General features: G+C 42.9%; 1 protein-coding gene across 13 annotated transcripts in view; it reads left to right on the forward strand.

Moving 5' to 3' along the window:
• Window positions 1–1,137: 1,137 nt before the first annotated feature.
• Window positions 1,138–20,956, forward strand: part of nfixa (nuclear factor I/Xa) — a 108,425-nt gene continuing 88,606 nt past the window's right edge. For 2 of the 13 annotated variants that reach the window (XM_026302571.2, XM_026302570.2), the window contains exons 1-2: window positions 1,164–1,933; window positions 8,450–8,533. In XM_026302571.2, the coding sequence (XP_026158356.1) occupies window positions 1,931–1,933; window positions 8,450–8,533 (87 nt within the window). In that variant the 5' untranslated portion in view covers window positions 1,164–1,930. Of the gene's footprint in view, window positions 1,934–8,449; window positions 8,534–12,557; window positions 12,725–20,956 lie in introns of those variants that run through there. The other 11 variants (XM_033325321.1, XM_026302568.2, XM_026302566.2 and 8 more) reach the window with 11 other exon arrangements.

A 20,956-nucleotide genomic window follows, 5' to 3' on the forward strand; every position in this document is an offset into this window, starting at 1 on the left:
AGGCCTGACATTTGAAAATGAAAGTATGACATAAGACACCTTATGTATTAGCATAGACGTATTGTTTTGTTGTTGTTTTTTTTTTTTAACTTCCCTTTGGTCCTTTTCCTAAACAACCAGAGAGAATGTGGGTTTTACTCTTGTCTTTCTGTTGTCTTGGCCGGTGTGTGTGTGTGTGTGTGTGTGTGTGTGTGTGTGTGTGAGTGTGAGAGAGATGCCTCTAGTCCCTTCAAACAATGGACACTTTCTTAAAAAAACATAATTTTGTGTTCTGGAGCTATTTCCCATAAATCAGATTATTTGGGGCTGCTAATATTTCTGTGCTCCATAATGTGCAGTAGCATTTAATGCCGTTATTTCCCTGTGTCTTTCTGTTGGGACGTTGTGACAGTAAATCTGGGTTGGGGAAGTGTTTACAGTTGAAGCTCCCAAAGAAGAACTCTTACCAAGGTCATTATGAGTAGATTATATTTGACCCCATATGGTTGTCATAAGTCTATCAAGATATTTAAAAAACGGTTTAGTCCTGCCCTCACACACTCTGCATATCTCAGAGTTTAATGCCTGAATACTGTTTCGCAGCATAGAAACACACAGAATCTCTCGCTTGGTCTAAATCACTGCTTTGAACTTGAACTGTTTGACCTTTTTTGATGCTCGCTCGTTGCTGCAGACTTTACCATTAAAAACTGTGGAAATTTAAACTGGGTGAAGTTCGGGTCGTTCCCAGCCGGGTCACAGCCGCGCCTACAGTGCCACTGTGCTCAGTACGCGCAGGCGGTAGGTAGGAGCCAGTGCAGCCCTAATCCCCGCCGTCCGTGGTTTAGCCCCTGGTTCTCTTAATGCTCCTAAAGCCCCAGCTGCTCCGCTCTCTCCGCGACAGACTGTACACCGCTTGCTTTATTAATAATTCACCTAATAATTCGCTATTTCGACGCTACCGGCTGATGGAACCGGCCCCCACCTTCACTGTGAACAACTGCCCTAATTCTGCGTCTATTGTTTTGTGCGTCTGTGTGTGAATGTGCGTGAACAAGTGAGCTTTTTGGTGGCTGATATTTTTGGGCAGGGAAGTTCGGGCTATCTGTCGTTGCTGCCGGAGCGCACGGAGAGCTTTCATTTTACGCACCGAGGCATCAGGAGCCCCGCTAAAAGCGCGGACCCACGACGTGTCGCTGTGCAGGCATTTTGCTTTCGGCGACGCTGTAGCGATTTTGAAGAAGCGAAACGCAAGCTGCTCTTTCATCTCGTCAGCTTTGAGGAGGAGGCGGCGAGGGACCAGGGGTGTCCCCCCGTCTGTGTGTAACTCCGTGTGTGTTCGCGTGTGTGTTTGTGCGTGTTTGGAACAAGAGAGAGGAGAGAGAGAGAGAGATACAAGGGTAAAACAGATCGGCCGCGCGGCGCAGAAGACAGCCGCTTTTGGACACGTTTTGGAGACAGAAGCTGCTCGACAGCAACGGCTGCACACGGAAAAGTAAAAGAAACCAAACTTACTTTGCATCACCTCCCCTGTCCACTACTTTTATCGCGGTATAAATATTATTTCGGGGAGTTTTTTAGCGTCTCCCAATCTGCTGGACAAGTTTGGCCGCTGAAGGACGCACCTCGGGACTTTGACGCAGACGTCTCCCTGATTTCTTGCTGCTGGACATGGGCGCATCTGAGGTCAAACAGCGGTAGACGGAGGGTTCGGAGCTGCTGTCCTCTTTGCCGCCTATCTCTTGCAGAGTGGACCCACTTCTGAAAGAGCGTCTTTTTTTCTATCTGGGCCTAAGGCCGACTTGTTTAAAGGTCCTTTTTTGCTTCCGGCAACAGCGAAGAGACCAAGTCTTCCTCCCTCAGCCCTCGCTCCCTCTCTCACTTTTTTGGAAGCTGAACTTTTAAAGGAAAATGGGGCATTGAGAGGGTTGGCAGATCTCTCTACGCTATAATGGTACGTGCTGTGTAACTCAATAGCCCCCTGTGTTGGGCCTATAGGGTAAAGTCTATAGGAGTGAATATAAACTCAACATAGGTTCATAGCGTTAAACAAACACCTGGAGTTATTTTTAGTTTATTCTTTCCTTTGGGAAACGTAAGTTTGGATTCATGCAGATTTGACAGTGGTGTGGAAGGCCCTGGAGGACGATACAACACACCAGTATGGGTGTGTGTGTGTGTGTGTGTGTGTGTGTGTGTGTGTGTGTGTGTGTGTGTGTGTGTGTGTGCGCGCGCGCGCGCGCAAAAGTCATGCTTTCCTGCCAGTAATGGTAATTAGAAACAATCTAAACCCAATGTGACTGACCTAATTCAGACAAACATATAATATGTTGATTGTCCCATATCACAGTGTATTTTGATGCAGGTCAGATATTTTTAGTATTACACTGATTTGTATCTCTTAATATTTATAACTTAATATTCAAACTCTTCCTCAGACAGGCAGCGACGCTGTGATAATGACGCCTCTGTTATAATACAGACAAAACCTGTCTCCTGTATCTGAATGTCTCTGCTCTCTCTGATTAATTGTTTGAATGGCTGACACTGCTTCGCTTCCCTCTCTCTGATCAAACGGAATAAAACACCTGAGAGGCCACTACATAGCGATGTTTATTATTATCGTTATTATTCTCATATTCTAAACGCATATTCTGCTGCTGCACCGTCTTCCACCTTGCACCTAGTCCGGTTTCTCTGTTTTTTTTTTTTTTTATCAATGGGCACTTCATTAGCGTAGTCGATGACACTTTGCAGCGGCTATAAGGGGGTGGGGAGGTGACAGACCGTCTTTGTGCCCCCTGAACAAGCGCTGAAGGTGTTTAGCAGCAGGAATAAGAGCAGCTCCGCAGCATTTAATACAGATCTGACACCCAGAGAGAAGGGCTTCTGCTCAGTGATGCTGAACTTATCATCTTTTTGAATCCAGATGCAGTTACAAATACAGATATAATATTTTATCTCAGGCTTCTACTTGAAATTTGTTGTGCAGCATAATCAGCTTTTTATAATTATAATGAAAGCCATCATAAAATAGCCCAATTTAAAGCTGTTGAACTGTAGTGGCCTAAACCAATCATCCTGTCCTGGACCAATACTGTAAGTACACTTTTATTAAAAACCTAAGAAACATATATACAGTGTCTCACACAGAGCTGACAGGTTCATTTGAGACCTTTTTCTGTGTTTTAAGGTCACAGTGGACAAGTTATGTAGCAGAAAAATACAGAAATCAGAAATTAATACAAATTTTTTATTAGTAAAACAATATTCTTATTGCACCAATAATTTAGGTCAGTTAACGGAGTAGCTTCATTGTCCCCTGGTAAGTTTGAGCTCATGATCCCATTTTATTCTAATGGTTTGTAAAAGTAAAAGTTTCTATAGACTGAAACTAATTTTGAAATGAAAGTATGTGGCACTGGCATGTTGCAATTGCACTGTCTCACCAGTAAAACAAAAATAAAATGTGCACAATAAAAAAAACAATTAAGCAAAGAGATAAAACATGCAACTGAAAACTCAACGGCCATCTATTCATGATAATGATCACAAATATTACATAGGATGCCCAAAGGATATTTGTTTTCTGGTTTGCCAAATGTTTCCTGAAGTGTCACCTATTTCACGTTCAGTTTCATCTGCCTGTGTTCAGGTTTGTGAGCACCTGTACACAACAGTAGCACCTTGATTTCTTAAGACACACGCATGTCCGCACCAATGTATACCAGCAAGATGTGAATACATATTTTACTGTGTTTTACATATAGGTATTACATAAGTTTGTTATGAGGTCACCTACCAAAAATGTTTGTTGCCCCCAGGTGAAGCACAGTCACACCTGCACCTCAACACAAACAGGCCTGCAGGGATTCAGGAAATCAGGTTATTGCAGGTCACGTGATGTCAGCTGTTCGATTATGTGTCTATACTTCTTACTGTAAAGGAACCGTTTGACAATGCCCCGTAATTGGCATAGATATTCCAATCTTCATTTTGTTTTGATTGTGGGCCTTTAATTTCACAGTTGGTTGCACTGCGGTTGTTGCAGAGAAAACCTGCCAACCACAGAACCTGTCAGTCAAGTAAAAGCCAAGACTGTTATTGGTGCCAAGCCGGGTTGTGGGCGTGAATCTTACCGTATTATTCAATAAATTTTTAGAGTATCATTTCAGATGAGTTGGAAGTGGGTGAGAGATTTGAACTGAGCTCAACAAGCTGCCTCATTGAGTCATACTGAGTGTGTGTGTGTGTGTGTGTGTGTGTGTTTTGTAATGTAACTGTATACTTCCTGGTCTTTGTGGTAACCTCTGCTGTATTAGAACCATAACCACAAGAAAATCTCCCCATGGATCAGTCCTTGTGTGACACAAAGGGCTGATTGTACCAGCCCAAACCTCATTGTTTAATGCACTTAGCCATTGTGGCTGAGCCTTAACTGTGGTTTGGCCATTAAAAGAGCTTGAATAAGGATCCCTGTAGGAAAAGGGGTGCCAGTGGCATTTGGTTACCTAGTGTGTGGAGGCTGGGTATAGTATAAACAGCGTGGCGGTGAAATGTTGCGGCCTGGGAAGTTCAGTGTAACATTTGGCATAGTATTATCTAAAGGCCACAGTCCATAGCCTAGCCTGTTGAGCAAGATCAGTAGCTTCCAGGCAAGGTGCCAGGCCAAGTGAATCTTGGGGTGTGTCACAATTTGAGCTCTGTTCAAACTTGTTTCCACGTAACAGTTTTGATGAAAGGATGTATGTTTGTCGGGACAGCTATTGTTAGGACTGGCATCATTTCACTTTTATTAGTCAAGCATTCAAAAGTTGCACCTCACCCAGCTGATTTGCATATAGTGTAAGCTCCTTTGATTTGAACCAGACTGTAAATACATCATTAAATTACCAGCGTAAGGTAAATGTTTTTGTATGAGTCATGGGAAAATATTTTATTCTCCTGTCTCCTTCGGTCAGCCCTCAACTGAAACTGTTCACACACCGTGTGCTTTATCCAGAATCCCACCATTTACGTAAAACATGGCAATTAAGCCAAATGCAATCTTCAGCACTGCATCTTGGCTGTACTTCTGACTCAACCAAACCTTCAGGACCCACAAGTGGAGTGAAATAATTAGCCCCACTCTGCTTAGACGCCTATGTATCCTTCTTTTTTTAATGCAGCCCCCCAGTTTCCCCTGTGTGTGTCCCCCCCTTGAGAAGGCTATGTAAAAAATTGTGCATTATTCCCTGAGGTAACTTTGGCAGGGACTCACACGGCGGCCTTTTCTGCCTTTCATACACCGCTCATACACCGCGGAACAGATCGCCAGTGCGGCCCAGCATCTTTGAAGTGGTTGCCATCTCACGCAGATTGGCTGGACTCGCTTTTTCTCTCTTCCCATCCCCCCATTTTCATCCTGTACCTTAAACTTGGCAGGGTTATTTTCAGCCACCAAACCATGATGATAAAAACAAGTTTAGGACACAATGGTGGTGATAATAATTATGGTCTTTAAAAGATGCACTGACAGCACTGATGGTGGTTGCGGCTGATGATTGTGCACCAGCCAGAATAAATGCTTTCTGGAAACAAGGAGTGGGCTGCACCAGGTGTGTGAGAGCTGTAAGTTTTTGTGTGTAGGTTGTGAGTTAGTTTGTAGGAGTGCGTGTTTGTGTGTCGCTGCTAATGTGAAATGCAGAGAGACAGAAAGCCAGAGAGGAGGATCATTGATACGTTGCCATTCATGTGCTTTAAAATGGAGCCATCTGAGAACAAATTCCACCATCAGGGCCTTTCATACACAAAGCTCGGTGGAGGTGTGTGTGTGTCTGCGTGTGTGTGTGTGTGTGTGTGTGTGTGTGTGTGTGGAGCAGGTTTTGGAGATCTCACCTCCAAAGAATTTGGCCATATGGTCGTCAACACATACACCCAGAGAGAGAGAGAGAGAGAGAGGGAGAGAGATAGAGAGCGAGCCAAGGAAAGCCTGTGTGTGATAGAGAGGGAAAAAGTGAAAAAGAAGTGTCTTCTTTTGTCAGCGGAGGCAGCAGGAAAGGCAGTTTAAAACAGATCCTATACCCCTACCTTAGATCAGATGGCTCAGACAAAAAAATCTTCCATCGCATCCGCTACTCCACATATTTGCGGAGTGGGAAAATCTGTCTCAATTAACACATTTGCATTGGGCGATGATGGACTCCAAATAGGTCACTGACTCAGTCTCCCGCCTCCAAATCTTCCCTCTAAAATGTTAATTAAGGAGGGCTTTGAGATTTTTTCGCTCAGGGCTGGCCATATGGGCCGGGCATATGTTCTATATATATAGTACAATATATAATTCATACACCGCTGCAGGAGAGAGTGTTTGGGGGCTTGGAGTTTTTTTGGGGTTTACTACAAAGAGAGTCAGTATGTTCTGGCCTCCCCAGTGGCAGGTACAGAGCTTAGCCTATTCATTAGCTTCATGTTATTCACTGTTGCACAGTAGGATTGAGGTTCATCAACACCTGTTTCTTTGGCTGGCTACATACAGAGGACATTTAAATTCATCTTTGTTGGTTGGTTATTGTGAAACGATAGCAAATGATCTGTTCTGATCTGGATGTGCAGTTGCTTTTATTGGGTTGTTTCAAAGAGTTCTGCAGGTCATGTCACGAGTACTGCTGATATGTATACACCAGAAAATCTTCTCACATAGTCAGTATGTTTCATCACACAATCCCAGTTGAACCAGTTGTCCCAGTGCCATCCATCCAGACACCCATTCACCAGCAGAACGAGGCAGTGACAGCCAATGAAAGCAGCTCTATCCCACCCGCAGCTTTTTGGGTCTGTCTCAACCAATCAGAGGAGACTCGCTAGTGCACCTGACCCTGTTTCTGGCCTGGCACAGCCAATCACAGAGGCTCCAGCACACCTGATGCATTGTGGTCTGCTTGCTGGTAGTCGGCAGGCTCACACTGGTGTGAAGCTCCACACAGGTGCTGTGGATCCTTGCCATTATTCTGACCACCAGCCAATCAGATGCATCATCCTGTTATCAGCCACCTGTGGCCTGGCAGACTTACGAGTGTTTGCATTTTGTCTGATGCGTATGTGTGTTTTTGTGTGTATCAGCTTGAATGAGTATGTGTGCATCCCAGGAACTCTGATACCCTATTCCCATAATGCTTTGCTATCTTATCAGCAGGCCTCTGTCACTCCGTTCTTGGCTTCATCCTTTTCTTGAGACTCAACAATGGGAACTGTGTTGCCCTTTAGGGAGCCGAGGGCCTCAGCAATAGAGTCTAAAAATCAGGAAAAAAAACATGTGTATGGACTAATAAAGGTGATTAGAAATCGCACAATTGAAAGAAAATGGAAGGTTTGTGGGAGCAGATTATCTGTAATAAAAAGCTGAGGAGAGAGACAGAGGAGAGAGGGAGAAAGAGAGTTAGCTGTACAGACCTCTCATTGCGAAGGATATGAATAGCCTTTGTTTTCACCACAACTCAGGGCTGTGTGGTCTGCCAACGTCTGGCTCTTATTATGGGGTTTGTGTCAGTGTGTCTGTGTAAGTGGCATGCATGTGTGTATTGGTGTGTGCGTTTGCTTTGTGTCTGTGTGCGAGGCAGAGCACACATGGGTGTGGAAAAATGTACATACGTGCAGGTGATTATATTTGCAAGAGGTTAAGACTGCATGTGAATACGTTTCCACACACCAAGTTCACTGTTTTCTCTCTGCTCCTGTGCAGTTAAATAAATGTGGCATGGGGTCTTGGGCTGGCACAGGCATGTGTGCATGCTTTTTTATCTGTTAAAGTTGTGAAATGAAATAGGATTTCGCAGAATGGCGCAGCGGCTGTGGGATTTGAGCTCCCTTCGGCTAAGTAGAGTGGGATAGGTTGATCCAATCAATGGCAGAACTGCAAGGAGAGCCCATTTCACAGCTCCGGGCCTTGCCAGAACCCTGCCTGCCTGCCTGCTTGACTTAGAATACAAATGCAGCTCCCTGAATGAACACTTACACACACACATATACATGCATACATACTGTTACTTACAGACAGTGACTGGGGGTATATAACACAGTAGTTGTTAGCAGGGTGTTGTGCTTTCGGTGGAGAAATGAAACCAGTAGGGGTTGTATGACTGTCTCTCACAGTACAGGTAAATTTTAGTGTTGTCACTCAAAGAGGAAGCAAGAAATTCCATGTTTGTTCAGGGTGATTTCAGGACACGTTTCGTCACAAATGGAGTGTCTGATAAATACTGAGAGATCAAAATCTGTAAAATGTCTTGTTCCCAAACTCATTGCATGTTTATTTCAGTTTTAGTGGAACCTCGTGCAAAGTAACATGGTTAGTCAGACGTTAAATTCGCAAACACTAGAATTGTCGATGGCAGTTGAGATTTGCTTCCCAAACAACTTGCTAATATTGTGGTAAAGTCACTGTGCTATTAAACCAAATGTTAAAATTAATGACTCTCTCTTTGTTTTTTAGGCTACTGACACCTACCTGGTGAACGACGATCCTGTTAGAGGCCCAGGGATGCCTGAATGTTTCCTTGTGTCCGATACATATAGGGTATATACAAACACACACACACACACACACACACACACACACACACACACACACACACACACACAGACTACAAGATCTCTATTTGTCTTTGTGGTTGTATTGATGTGTTGGGATTTATTTTGTGGACGCACAAGCATGGCCCTTTTTAAAAAAAAAAAAAAAAAAAAAATCCTCCATAAGATTGAAGGACTCAACAGCTGCAGAAACACGTTTCTATAGTCAGACTTCGTTATCTTCATTTTTCAGATCTTGAGTTGGAGGTGCTAGCATTAATGTGTCCTGGAAATATATCCACAGTTTTGAGTGTTGACATCCTGCCATTAGCATGCTCATATATCCATTTCCTGTAAAATCAGCCACATGTCATCATGGATGTCCTGAACGCATGTGTCGACTGTGCTGACGTGTGGCAACAGTGCCCTGCAAAAACACCCCATTTCCTCAAAATGTCAACTTTTCAGTGACATGTATTTTTACAAGGAATTATTTATGTTGAGCAATAGTTTCACTTTTGTCACACAGACATTTTCTTCATGTGCAGGTCAAATCCAGCAAAACAAACTACAATGCAAAACATTGCCAAACTGAAATTTTTTTTTTTAATTTTTTGCAGGACACTGTCTGAGTGTGACGTGCAACATGTGGCCGTTGTCAGAAAAAAACATGTTTCAGGTTGAGTTTATAGATGAGTGTTGGATAAATGGTTCCCTTGGCTGATGTGGTGTAGTCTGACATGTTACCACTTAAATTAAGGAAGGATGACATCAGACTAGAAAAATAAATCTGTACGTTTTTCTTCCTGTCAAATACAAACATGGTGAAAACACAATAATCCAAACCAGTCTGTGTGTGTGTGTGTGTGTGTGTGTGTATGTGTGTGTGTGTGTGTGTGTGAGTGAGAGAGTATGTGCTCACATGCATGCTCAGTCAGAGTGAAACGTATGAGCAGCCATTGCGCACAGTAAACACATAAAAAGCAGCAGGCATAACACATTGCTCTGCACACACTCTGATTGCAAACAGATCCATAGAGGCTCTGAGATCCACACTGTGTATGATATCCTTGTTAGCTATAATGGCCAGTCAGCCATTTCTTTGTGACTGCATAAGCCTGTATGTATTTCACTGATGTGCTCCTTCCCAGAGCACACATAAACAGCTTACTCGAACAATATTTACACTGTACAGTGTATTGAACGGTACAGTTGCACATATTTTCCGTTTGCATATTTGCTGCCTTTTGAAAGGCAGCCACAACCACCTGTCTCGCACATTAAACATGCTAATGGCAGTATCAATATGCTACATCACTTTCAATATTTAACGACCTGGCCACAGGCAATGGGAAAGCAGAAAGTATAAGAGCAGTGCTGTGTGTCGGTGAGACCAGAACATGCTAACTTTAGACACCATATGGTTTTCTCATGTGCTTTTTAATGGCAAATCTAGTCTCCCAAATGCACCGGAGCCCTGAGCGCTTTCATAGGTGATGGTCAGAGTGGACCACTTGATCACGGGCAGAGAGTTTGGAAAGAAAACCTGAGCATAGGTGTTTTGTAACTCTAGCAGTTGCTACAGTTTGTTTGTTACGAACAAGAGCCTGCGTTGAATACTGAGATGGATGTCTCGGCCCAGAGTGAAGCCAGAGACAAAGACGACCAAAACGAAAGGTCTGTGATTAATGTCGCAGAAGGGGAAAAAGAGCAGCAAAGATTATATGTAAGATAGAAACAGGATAAAGTTCACTAAAAAAGAACTACTGAGAAATAGAAAAAGGGGAAGACAAAAAGAGAATGAGGGAAACTGAGGGAGCACACAAAGACTTTGGGGTTTGGGCCTGTGCCGTGGTGGGGTGTGGTTTGGAAAGAGGAGAGACTTTGAGAAGGGAACAGACTACACCTCAATATGCTTCACTTTCTTCCACTTTTATTTAGTATGCTCCTTCTTTTCCTCAATCTAATTCTTCTTCTAGTTGCTTGTGCCAGAATAGCTTTAACCACAAGACGTTTGCAGTTGTGTGTATGTGTGGGTTTACGTGTGTGTGTGTATGTGCTGTATGTTGTATGCATGTGCATCTGTGGTGTGAGTGTCTAAGTATCCTACATAGGCTGAGGTCTCGTAAAGCTGCACAACTTCATATCCCCCTGAAAAACTTGGCATTCAAGCACTGGGGTGACTTCAACCCTCAAAACCGCACCCTTACACACACACACACACACACACACACAACTTACACACACACACATTTTGTAGGGTTCAAACACACACTCTCACCCATATGCACATACAAAAAAGTATTCACACATAGGCACACATATACACACACTTCCAAACCCTCTCACAATGTTCTTGCACATACTCTCACACACACGCACACACACATGTACCAAGCAGGGGCTTATGTATAATTGCAGGCACTCTGCCTGCATATATGAGTTTGATTAGGCTGAGGAGCAGGGAGCAGGCGAGGATAAAGCCAAGCCTGATTAGAAACAGAGTGTATCGCTTCCATACAATAGGAGTCAGAATAAGACTAGTTTAGACCACTTCGCCCAAGTTCAGGTATCTTTTGTTTCTGTGTACACTAGAATATGACTTGGACTTGGTTAAAAGGAAGAAGAATGGAAATCCAAAAGGTATCACAGCTGAATAAATTACAGTCCTATAGACAGTACATTTTCAACTTGCTGTAATAACCTTGGACTTTAGTTTCTTAAATACGTTCACAGATATCCCAAGAAATACTGAGATTATTATCATGCTCTTTCTGTTGTAAGTGTTTCAAATCTTATCTGAAAGTTCTGTTTTATAATTTTCAAATGGGGAGCTCCTCACCCTAACAACAATAATGAGCGCACTCAGCCAAAGTGGAGTCTCAAATCCAGCCATGACACATTGGAAAATGAATTATGCACGAATTTTGGTCCACATTTGAGCTGACAGTTCAGCTGCAAAAAGCACTTTGTCCACTGCCCACTTTGAATTTACAACAACAAATAATCAAGTTAAGGCTATGGAGCTGGTCCACTTAAGACACTTGAATTAATTTACTGTGTGTACAGAAGGCTTTGTGTCACCCCTAAGCCTGACGGGCTGACAAAATACCACAGCAAAAAACTGAATTGTAAATTTCGATGCTGTGTTTTCTATTTCGGTCACATTTGGGTTTGCTTCTTCATTTTGTTTCGGAGCAAAGGATATGAAAGTTGTTGGAAAAAAAAAGATCATTTGTGTATGCTCTGTACTTACTGGCAAAACGTTTGAAAAAACAAAGTAAAAAAATGTTGTGCATGCCCAATGGAGAACATTACAGTCCAACAAGGTCTCTGGGGAATAGGAAACTGATACCATAAGAGATTAAAAATGTTTTATGTACAGTGGTGAGTAACCAACTGTCAGCTGTGAGGGAAAAATATTGACAAACCTGTTTTTATATCTGTCTGGAGATCAGATAGATAGATAGATAGATAGATAGATAGATAGATAGATAGATAGATAGATAGATGTCACTGTCATATAAACATAAGAGAAAGTATAGGCGTGGTAACGATTTATCTAAATGCATGTTGCAACAGAGGGAAAGCACAGAACAAACATTCCCTCACCGAAAAACCTGAAATACTGTGATAAATTGAAGTACAATAGCTGCAGGTAACCCTACAGAAAAGTACTGTGAAGTAGAAATATCCCAGGAATATTAGAGAAACATACTTTAAGTTTTAAAACATACTTAAAGCTGCGACGAGGTGCCTGAGCTCACCGCTGAGCAGCTACCACGGGCGCACTGTGAGCTCCTACGGGGCTGCAGGAACAGTCTCTCAAGCGGCTCCTCTTTGGGGTTTTGGCGAAGCGCTTATTGTTTGGTTTTTGTTTTTTACGATAACGTGAATAAATGATCATTTCAAATATAGGTAGGTTTGTGTCGAAAGAGACGCGGGGAGGGAGAGAGAGAGGGAGAGAGTTAGAGAGAAAGAGGGAGGGAGGGAGGGAGGGAGGGAGAGAGCAGCAAAAACTTTCCCCTAAAGTTAGTGCGGAGCTTTCACTGTGAGTGAAGGCGGGGTTACAGCCTGGACTGAGCCACAGCGGCTTTGCAATGCGGCACCGCAGCGAACCTCCATCCAACTTTATCATCAACAACTCCAATTTTCATCTCTAGACACAACCATGTACTCCCCTTACTGCCTGACACAGGTATGGGAACAAATCGCCGTTTTCCACGCTCCTCTTCGGTGCTGTTTTCCGGCGTAGTGCGCCTCCGGTGTGTTTCTCGTGTGTGTGGTTACAGTGTTGTGTTGACTGTCGTGCTGCTGCCTGTCATTTGTTGCGTTTTAAGGACCTTTTTTTCTCACTCTCCTCTCTTTTCCCCGATAGTGTATAACCTTCCCCTCTACCCCCCTCTCTCGCTCTCTCGCTCCCCCTTTCTTTTTAATGGCACTCCTCCAACGGACTTTTCTTGTGCGTATCATTGCGCATGGTTTGGAGAGAAAATGGCGCTTCTCCCAAATCTATTTTATATAAAACGGAGGTTGGAGAAAGGGGAAGAAGGGCTCGGTGCCCTGTCAATTGGCGAGTAATTACACTCACCCTGAAGCAATAATCGACAAATATAGGAAACTACACACGGAGTCCTAATGCGGCTTCTCGACTTGCAGGACACTTTGTTTTTCTATGAGGTTTTCTGACTTGTTAACGGAGGTCTGCAGACACGGTCGGCGCCGGGGGCCTTTGGGGTCACCGCCCCTCGTTTTTACTTTATTCTACTGCAGGAGTCTCGTTTTGTAATAAAACTGAAATTTTTCAGCTCCATGAAAGCGAAAAGGGGGATGGTGGGTGTGCGTTAATGTGCAGAGTCCGAGCTGCGTGGTAGCAGTTTGATTAATGATAAAATAGAGTTGACCTTCAGAGAAGAAATAGAGCTGTTACATGTTGTGCACATAGTCATGTTGTGTTCAGTCATCAGGATGGAGCTATTGAGGATCCGACCATTAAAATAAAAAAATCTTTATCATGTGCGTAATTTTAAAGGCCGTTTGGATAAATGGTTCAGTCAAAGCTTCTACCCAGAATACTCAATTTTTTAATACCTTTTTGTTTTACTTGTGTTGAAACAATATTATAAATTACAATATATAATTAAAATATATCCACTTTGAATATTTTAATCACGTTTTTGTAGATTTAAGGGGAAAAGACTTAACTTTTGACCTTTTGGGCCTCACACCCTGTGCGCACATCTGGAACTAAAACGTCTGGAAATATCTGTAACGGCCCCCAAACCTTTGGAATTATATTCAGATATTTTATTTGAATTTATTATTTGTTTCAGTCAACTAAAAATAATCTTTAAGTGATTCTGCCTCTACCCTCGTGAAAATGTGGCCAAGTTCACCTTTAAGGCGTTTTGACACAAGTCAGATGTTGTTTTGTTTTTCTCTCTTCATACAACATACTTTGTTTATCTGCTCCATATGCTTTATTCTAACATATAGATGCATGTTTCTGTAAATTAAATCTGACCGTATCACAGCTCACGGCAGCAAAGGTCAAGTTAAATGTGACCTTACGCAGCTTTTGGTCCATGCTCATGATAAATAACCTTTATACGTCTGTGAAGTTGTGTTTTTAAATGAGAGAATCCTCCACAGATTCAGATGTTGTGTGCAGTCACTGCAGAGTTAACACGAGAGCTGCAGGCGCGCCGAGCTTCAGCTTCAGGCCGCCGTACGTTTCCTTCCACCGCTCGCCTGCTCACATGAAACACCGGGATAAAAGTCATTTTTATATTTCAGCATTTTACCATTGGACCCTAAAGGTCAAAGTCAGCACGACCTGCTAACACCATCTGTATTTGTCACCACACCTTGTGGTCAAGAGCTTGAGGATTTTAACTACCATTCTCATGCACTGTATTTTTAAGCATTCACTGGCTGTGAAATACAGGAGCATTATAAAGTCACAGCTGTTCAACTTTATGCCTGTAGGTTATTTTTTTTCAGTGATGCAGAGAGGTCATGGCCTCGTTTCTCAGTTGTTATATCGGGATAATAACCTGCATTGTTTAGCCTATATATATATTCTGCAAATGTATTTGAGATGATAATCGGGATGCACGTCATGTGTGATAAAGCAGAGAAAATACAATCGTTAAGACCAGTTCCGGTGAAAACATGCAGGATTCTTTCTCAGTGTTTTTTCTCTGAGTGTATTTAGTCAGAAACAACAAGATAGAGCTGATCAAACGCACACACACACACACACACTATATTTCATCTGGTCGTTTTTATTAGTGTAACGAAGCTATGACCAGTGGCTGCAACAGACTTACCAGACTTATTTACAGCCCGTTAAAATGCTTGTTTTCTCTTCCTATGTGCTATTTTCATTTTCTAATCATTTTCTTATCAATAGACTGTTTGATTTGCGCCGTAAAATAAGTCCAACAGCCCTACTGCATATTTAGCACCGATCATTTTCCAAGCCTGTTGGTATGAAGCAGAGGTCCGCATCGAGTTTCCTCTTTCTTTCCATTAATTAAAATTAATTGGCAGCAGATCCTCTCACACGAGCGCCGCATGGACGCGTGCTGCCCATATGCGCGATACATATTGATCAGCTTAGGCTGCTGTTATTGCGTCTCCTTCTGATGGATGTCGTGCAGAGCTGGTTTGTTTGCTTTCTGTCATATCTCCTTGAGAACTCGTGTTTGCATTTAAGGGATATTAAGATAACACCGGTCAAAAATTAACGTCCTACACTTCCTAACCTACACGCATCCTGCTGGAGGGTATAACAATATGTGCCACCTGTAATTTAGATCTAACTTCAACATCCGCCTCTGAAGTGTTTTAATATCTGAGGTTTGATTCTGCGAAAGGGGGATTTGTGTGTTGTTTTTGTGTGTGTGTCCACACCCATGGACGCACAGCCTAACACTGACCTGCATTTGAGCTAAATGTTAAAATGAAAGTCATGTAAATGAACCACAAATCGCATAAAACATGCAAAATTGGTGTAAACAATTTACAATGTATTATTAATACAGATAAAAGCTTTGCTGGAAGAGCCTGATGGGTGACGGACCCGGTCAGCCAAAAGTGTTGCACATGGACCTGCTAAACAGCACCGGGAGGGATTTTTCTTTCTTTCTTTCTTTATTTATTTGTTTGTTTGAGGGCGACGTGGCATTGTTTCACATCCATGTGACGGAAATGCATTTGCATAAAGTTTTAATGCGGTTTGAAGGTCGCGGAGGCGTCGTTAATTAAAACTTTTATGGGCTGCGTTTTGAAATCAATTATTCCAGACTCCAGTTAAGTCCTGCTTATCCAAATGAGATGTGGGCTGTTAATATACAACGCGTCTCACAAACACTGCCAACTTTCGAAGCTTTGCTGCAAACTCAGAGATGTTTAACACTGTGCGGGAGATTGTTTAACTATTTCCTGCACAGTTCACACACACAAAGAAAGGGGTTTATTTGCTCGCTCGATTCTCACTCATAAGAGCTTCATGCCCGATTATTTGCAGTTCTAAAGTGTTTTTAGATTTGGAGATGAAATAAGTTCTTGAAATTCACCCAACCGTGCAGATTGGCAAAACATTTGAAAGGGTGCAGAAAGCTATACATGCTGTAGCCATGCCATACAGCCAGCGTGGAGATTCTGTAGTCAGTATTTTTGGTGATGGAGATAAAGGCACTTACCATCTTTACAGAACAGTGTTTGTGAACAGCGTCAGTGCCAATGCATTGAGCCCATACAGTCAGTTTGCCCGTATTATATCCTCGAAAAGATACACAGCTTTCTTTGATTTTATCTACTTTCACCTGTTAACAAATGATTAAAGAAGTTAGATATTGAAGGTCTACACCAGGCTGTCTTACCATGGGTGTTTGTGCGTGCGCGCGCGCTTTCTGCTGTTGCCCCTTTTTGGGCCAATGGCTGTCGTGTGTCAGCCCTCAGTTCTGGATTCACTGGGGCCGGACGGCGACGGCCGCTGTGCTGGTGTAAGCCGAGGTGGGCCTGCGTGATCTGGTAACATACCAAGCCCTACTGGTGTCACTTTGTACCAACAGACACACACGAACACAGTTGTACAGCTATCTTTGTGAGCACTCTCACTGATATAATGCATTAACCTGACTCGACCCATTGCAATTAAACACCTAAACCTAATGTTCACCGTAATCTGAATATAAACCTAATTGTAACCTCAACAATTAAACCGGGTCTTTATGTGAGGAAGTAAAGACCATTCAAAATGTCCTCACTCCCATGGTAAAAAAAAAAAAAAAAACTCAGACCGGGCCTCACACTATTGGCCATACAAGAACACACACTTATACAAACACACATAGTAATCCTGGTCAAAGTGTGTTAGTTGGTAGGCACAGCACAGGCAACGAAGGATAGAATTGCTGTAGTGGACGGTAGGCAGGGGAAAAGCAGCTTGCCAAATGTGTCCGGACAGCAGGCCGGCAGTGGGTTGCAGGCAGAACCCAGGGGTACATTATCTTCTTTTTACTTATTCATCCTTTCTGCTGGAGGCAGACCAGGTCCACCTTGCACTGCTTGGCCCAGAGTGAGAGCTGGTAGGCAGGAATGGAAGGATGGGACGGAGGAAGGAGTGCAAAAATGTGGGAAATGGCACAGCGTGTCCATGTCATTTAAGCAGTGTCTGAATAATTTTTGATTACATGGACAGAAAAAAAAAAATTCTTGATTTGTGTGAAGGATGTGTTGCTTCTTGAGGTTTTAAAAGAGCTTAGAACGAGTTCATCTCGAGTTCAGATAATTGAGATCACACGTTGTGCATCATGTTTGTCAGTGTGATGTCATGTTTGAGTTAAGTGTGGCTGCAAATTAAAAATATTAGTTTTTGCCTGTAGCATTTTAAAGATTTACTATTGAAGAACTTCGAAGCCTTCAGCAAAGCCCTGAGCTTGCTTGTGGACAGTTCTCCTGCATATGTGTGTGTTTGTGTGAATGTGTGTCAGTCTGTCTTGGAGGTGAGTTAAATCCTGCTCATCCCTTATCTGTGCAGTCTTCCTGACTGCCCATAGAAAATGGATTTATCATGCTTAACTGGGGCAATTGGCACAACAGGGTAATAGGTGGCTGTCCCCTAGATGGAGGGGCGTGTGTGTGTGTGTCCAATACATGCAGCCTCTCCCCCTGGCTCCTCTGCCTCCTAGTGTGGATTAGGTTTAGGTTGATGTGTGGCCAGTAGAAGCAGGCAGCCCCTATAGCAGTCTTATGTTGGTCTGTGATATATTTGTGTTTTTAATAAGCCATACGGTGCAGACATGTATGTTCACGGACACAAACGGATGCACACTCATCTGAAATCAGACCGAACACACATGTATGTTATAGGCAGATAGACAGATGTGCGGTGGAGGGGCGGCCGAGTCAAAATCACTTCAGTGTGCTGATACTGGGAGCATCTCTCTCTGTTTGGCCTTTGCCAGCTTTTGTCATGAGAGAAGAAAGTTCTCCAAAACTAAATATACCAAATTTCTCACAGAGGTTTTGCTGATGTGGTGCTCATCACCTGATACTTTATCTTGGCATGATACAAGAATTAGCTGCGTAATATGAATTTGATTGACTGGTAATTACATATCCTAACTGTGCAGGACTGTTATTTTTTTCACAGAATCAAAGGTGCAACAGCTAGCAGTTTGAACTCATTTAAGGTAAAAAGACTTTTAGTTTGCCAGCAAGCGATGAGGTGATCAGAAAACGTGAGGGACTCAGAGGGAACTGAGGGATGAGATGATACCAAAGCGTTGTTTGCTTCTTGCAGCTGCTCGAGACAGACTCCCCTCCACCTTTATCCTACTCCTCTTCCTCCGCCCCTGCCACCTCCTCAGTTAGCTCCCTTTTAAAGAGAAGTAACGGTTAGTGAGAGATCTGCATTGTTCAAGGATGAGCTTCAGTTGTTGTTGTTGTTGTTTGTCTCTCTTTCTGTGTCTTTCTCCATCCCCTCCTCCGTCGCCCCTTGGTGTGTTTTTCGTTCTCTCATTTTCTCAGAGGCTTTTTGTGGGGGTAACCCCACTGAATGGGACAATGCAGCCTAGCGTGAAATTAAAGCTCTTAGTTAGTTTGGAGTTGCTCAAAAGAGGATTTTACACATGCATGCTTTCATACACCCTACCATGCACTATAGATATAGCTAATTAGAGGAAGTACACCCTATGTCGAGCATCAAGGGCCCAATTAAAAGAGTAGGGGAAACTTTGGTGTGCGAGATCTAGGGCAAATCAGCTCTGTGAATGCATTTCTCTGCCTTTTGTGTGAGCAGTATGGCTGCCTTTTTAATCCAGGCGGGAGAATATGGACTAGATTGAGAAATGCACAAGTTTTGTTAACATATGCCTGTCACGTTCTCAGTAAATAAATCAAGTAAACAGTCGGATTGATCATCCTGACAGGCGAGCGTCTGATTCAAAACAGATTGAGCCAGTCTTGCTGACTCTTCCAAGTCTCAATTTGGAAGTAGTTTCCAATGAAATGTCTGTCATGCATTCACATCAGAGTTTTTGTTGTTCATGTCAAAGGCATTTATTTGTGTAATTTCACAGTACAACTTTGGAGTCTGATTGTTTTGTTTTGTTAAGTACTTTTGGATGGTCCTTAAGATATCAAACATTATAAAGTTAGAACAAAAACAGTCCAAGCAATAACTTGTTACGGTCCTGCATGTAAATCCTTAAAGTAGTTTATTATAATTTTAGGTTTTAGTTGATGGAAATGCATAGCTCCATGTGTCAACCCTGTGACAGGCTGGGGATCTTTTCAGGTTGTACCCTGTACCTCTCATCCAGGGGCAGCTGGGATCAGCTCCAGTCCCAGGCCTCCCTCTACTGAGTAAGCAGTATAGATAATAGATGGAAGTACATAGGGTTGACTGTATGGCCACGACATCCCACTGTGTTCAATAACTACCTAAGGTCATTTATTTTTTGCCTGTGCTGTGTGTGTGTAGCAGAGACAGACTAATGTAGAGCAGCAGCAGTCCGCACTGCCCGAGGGAGCAGTAGCTAAAATATCCACCAGACCTAATAAATATATCTGATACTTGATGCACATGCACTAACAATCTTCCAATTACCAACAGCCTTTACTGCTAGTATTATCAAATAACACACACAAGAGCACAAATTCACAGTCATATTTCATCAGTGTGACTACTGGTCATAGAGGCCAGCAGCTTCAGCAAAGCAGCCAGTGAATCCAGTTAATGAGTCAGACTGTGTGGAACAAAGTGTGCTACTCTCTGATCCCCCCCCCCTCTCTTTCTCTCCCTCTCTCCCTCTCTCCCAGTGAAAGCACTGGCAGCTTGCCAGCGGTGGAAAAATCTATAAGCCATTGCGTAATATACCATATCTTTACCTTGGATGAACCCTGTGCAAGATCCACAGCTGTGTGAGCACACAAACAGAGAAGTGTGTGTGTTCATGCCTGTGTGTGTGATCGACGGACAGACACACACTGACAGGGACAGAAAGAGACACACACAGAGTGGCTTCTTTGTGGCCAGTTTTCAGTGTGTAGCTTCATATAAACAGTATCACACCACTTTGATCAAATGCTGCTGACAAAATATTTTTCTAAGTAGACCGAGCTTGGTGTTCTGATCACTTTCTGAACTGTCATGCTAAGAGGAAAGTAAGCTGAGGTCATATAAAATCTATCTGTTTTTGAGGCGGGTGATGTTAAAAATGGAAATCACATTAACTTCATGTTTTGTTTTAATGACATATAAACTCCATGGCAACACCACTGTACTTCCAAAGCCAGCAGCATAAGTAATATTCCCTCCTGGAGTTACTTGTTCTCTGCGCATATCTTTAGAATGGAAATTAATGTGCGTGGCTGCAGGCTAAGCGGCTACCAGGCCTTTCATGTTTTGCACTCCTCTTCTTATTTGCAGATTCACACAAAGATTTGGTTTTGTTGTTGTGATGTATTTGGTGTTGTGTTTGTGCAAGGTCAGGCCTCTCTTGCAGTCTGTCCATGTGCACCTGAAGGTTGAGTGCTGTAGCTTCTGAGGGAGGGAGTGTAGTGTTTTTATTGGACACAGTTATAGTAGGCCATCATCACAGACTTTCAACCCTTTCTGTTGAGTGTTTTCTTACTGTAAATTCATGTCTGTTATGACTCTTTTATCTTATACACAGTGCACTAACACTTTGGCCCTCAAAAGATAGTAATCGCCTGCTGGTCACATAGTGTGTGGATCCCTCCGTGATAATTTAAATGAAGTGAAATGTCTAATCAGTTGTCATCTTCACTAATATGATCCATTCAGCTGGTGATATTAGCCGCCTGAATATCACATGCTTGGACTGATTCGTTTTTGATGGTGGTGATTATTATTAAATGGTCTGTAATGACTGCTGATAATCCTCACATGCAG

Source organism: Mastacembelus armatus, chromosome 1 (assembly GCF_900324485.2).
Source record: "Mastacembelus armatus chromosome 1, fMasArm1.2, whole genome shotgun sequence".
Taxonomy (NCBI): Eukaryota; Metazoa; Chordata; class Actinopteri; order Synbranchiformes; family Mastacembelidae; genus Mastacembelus; species Mastacembelus armatus.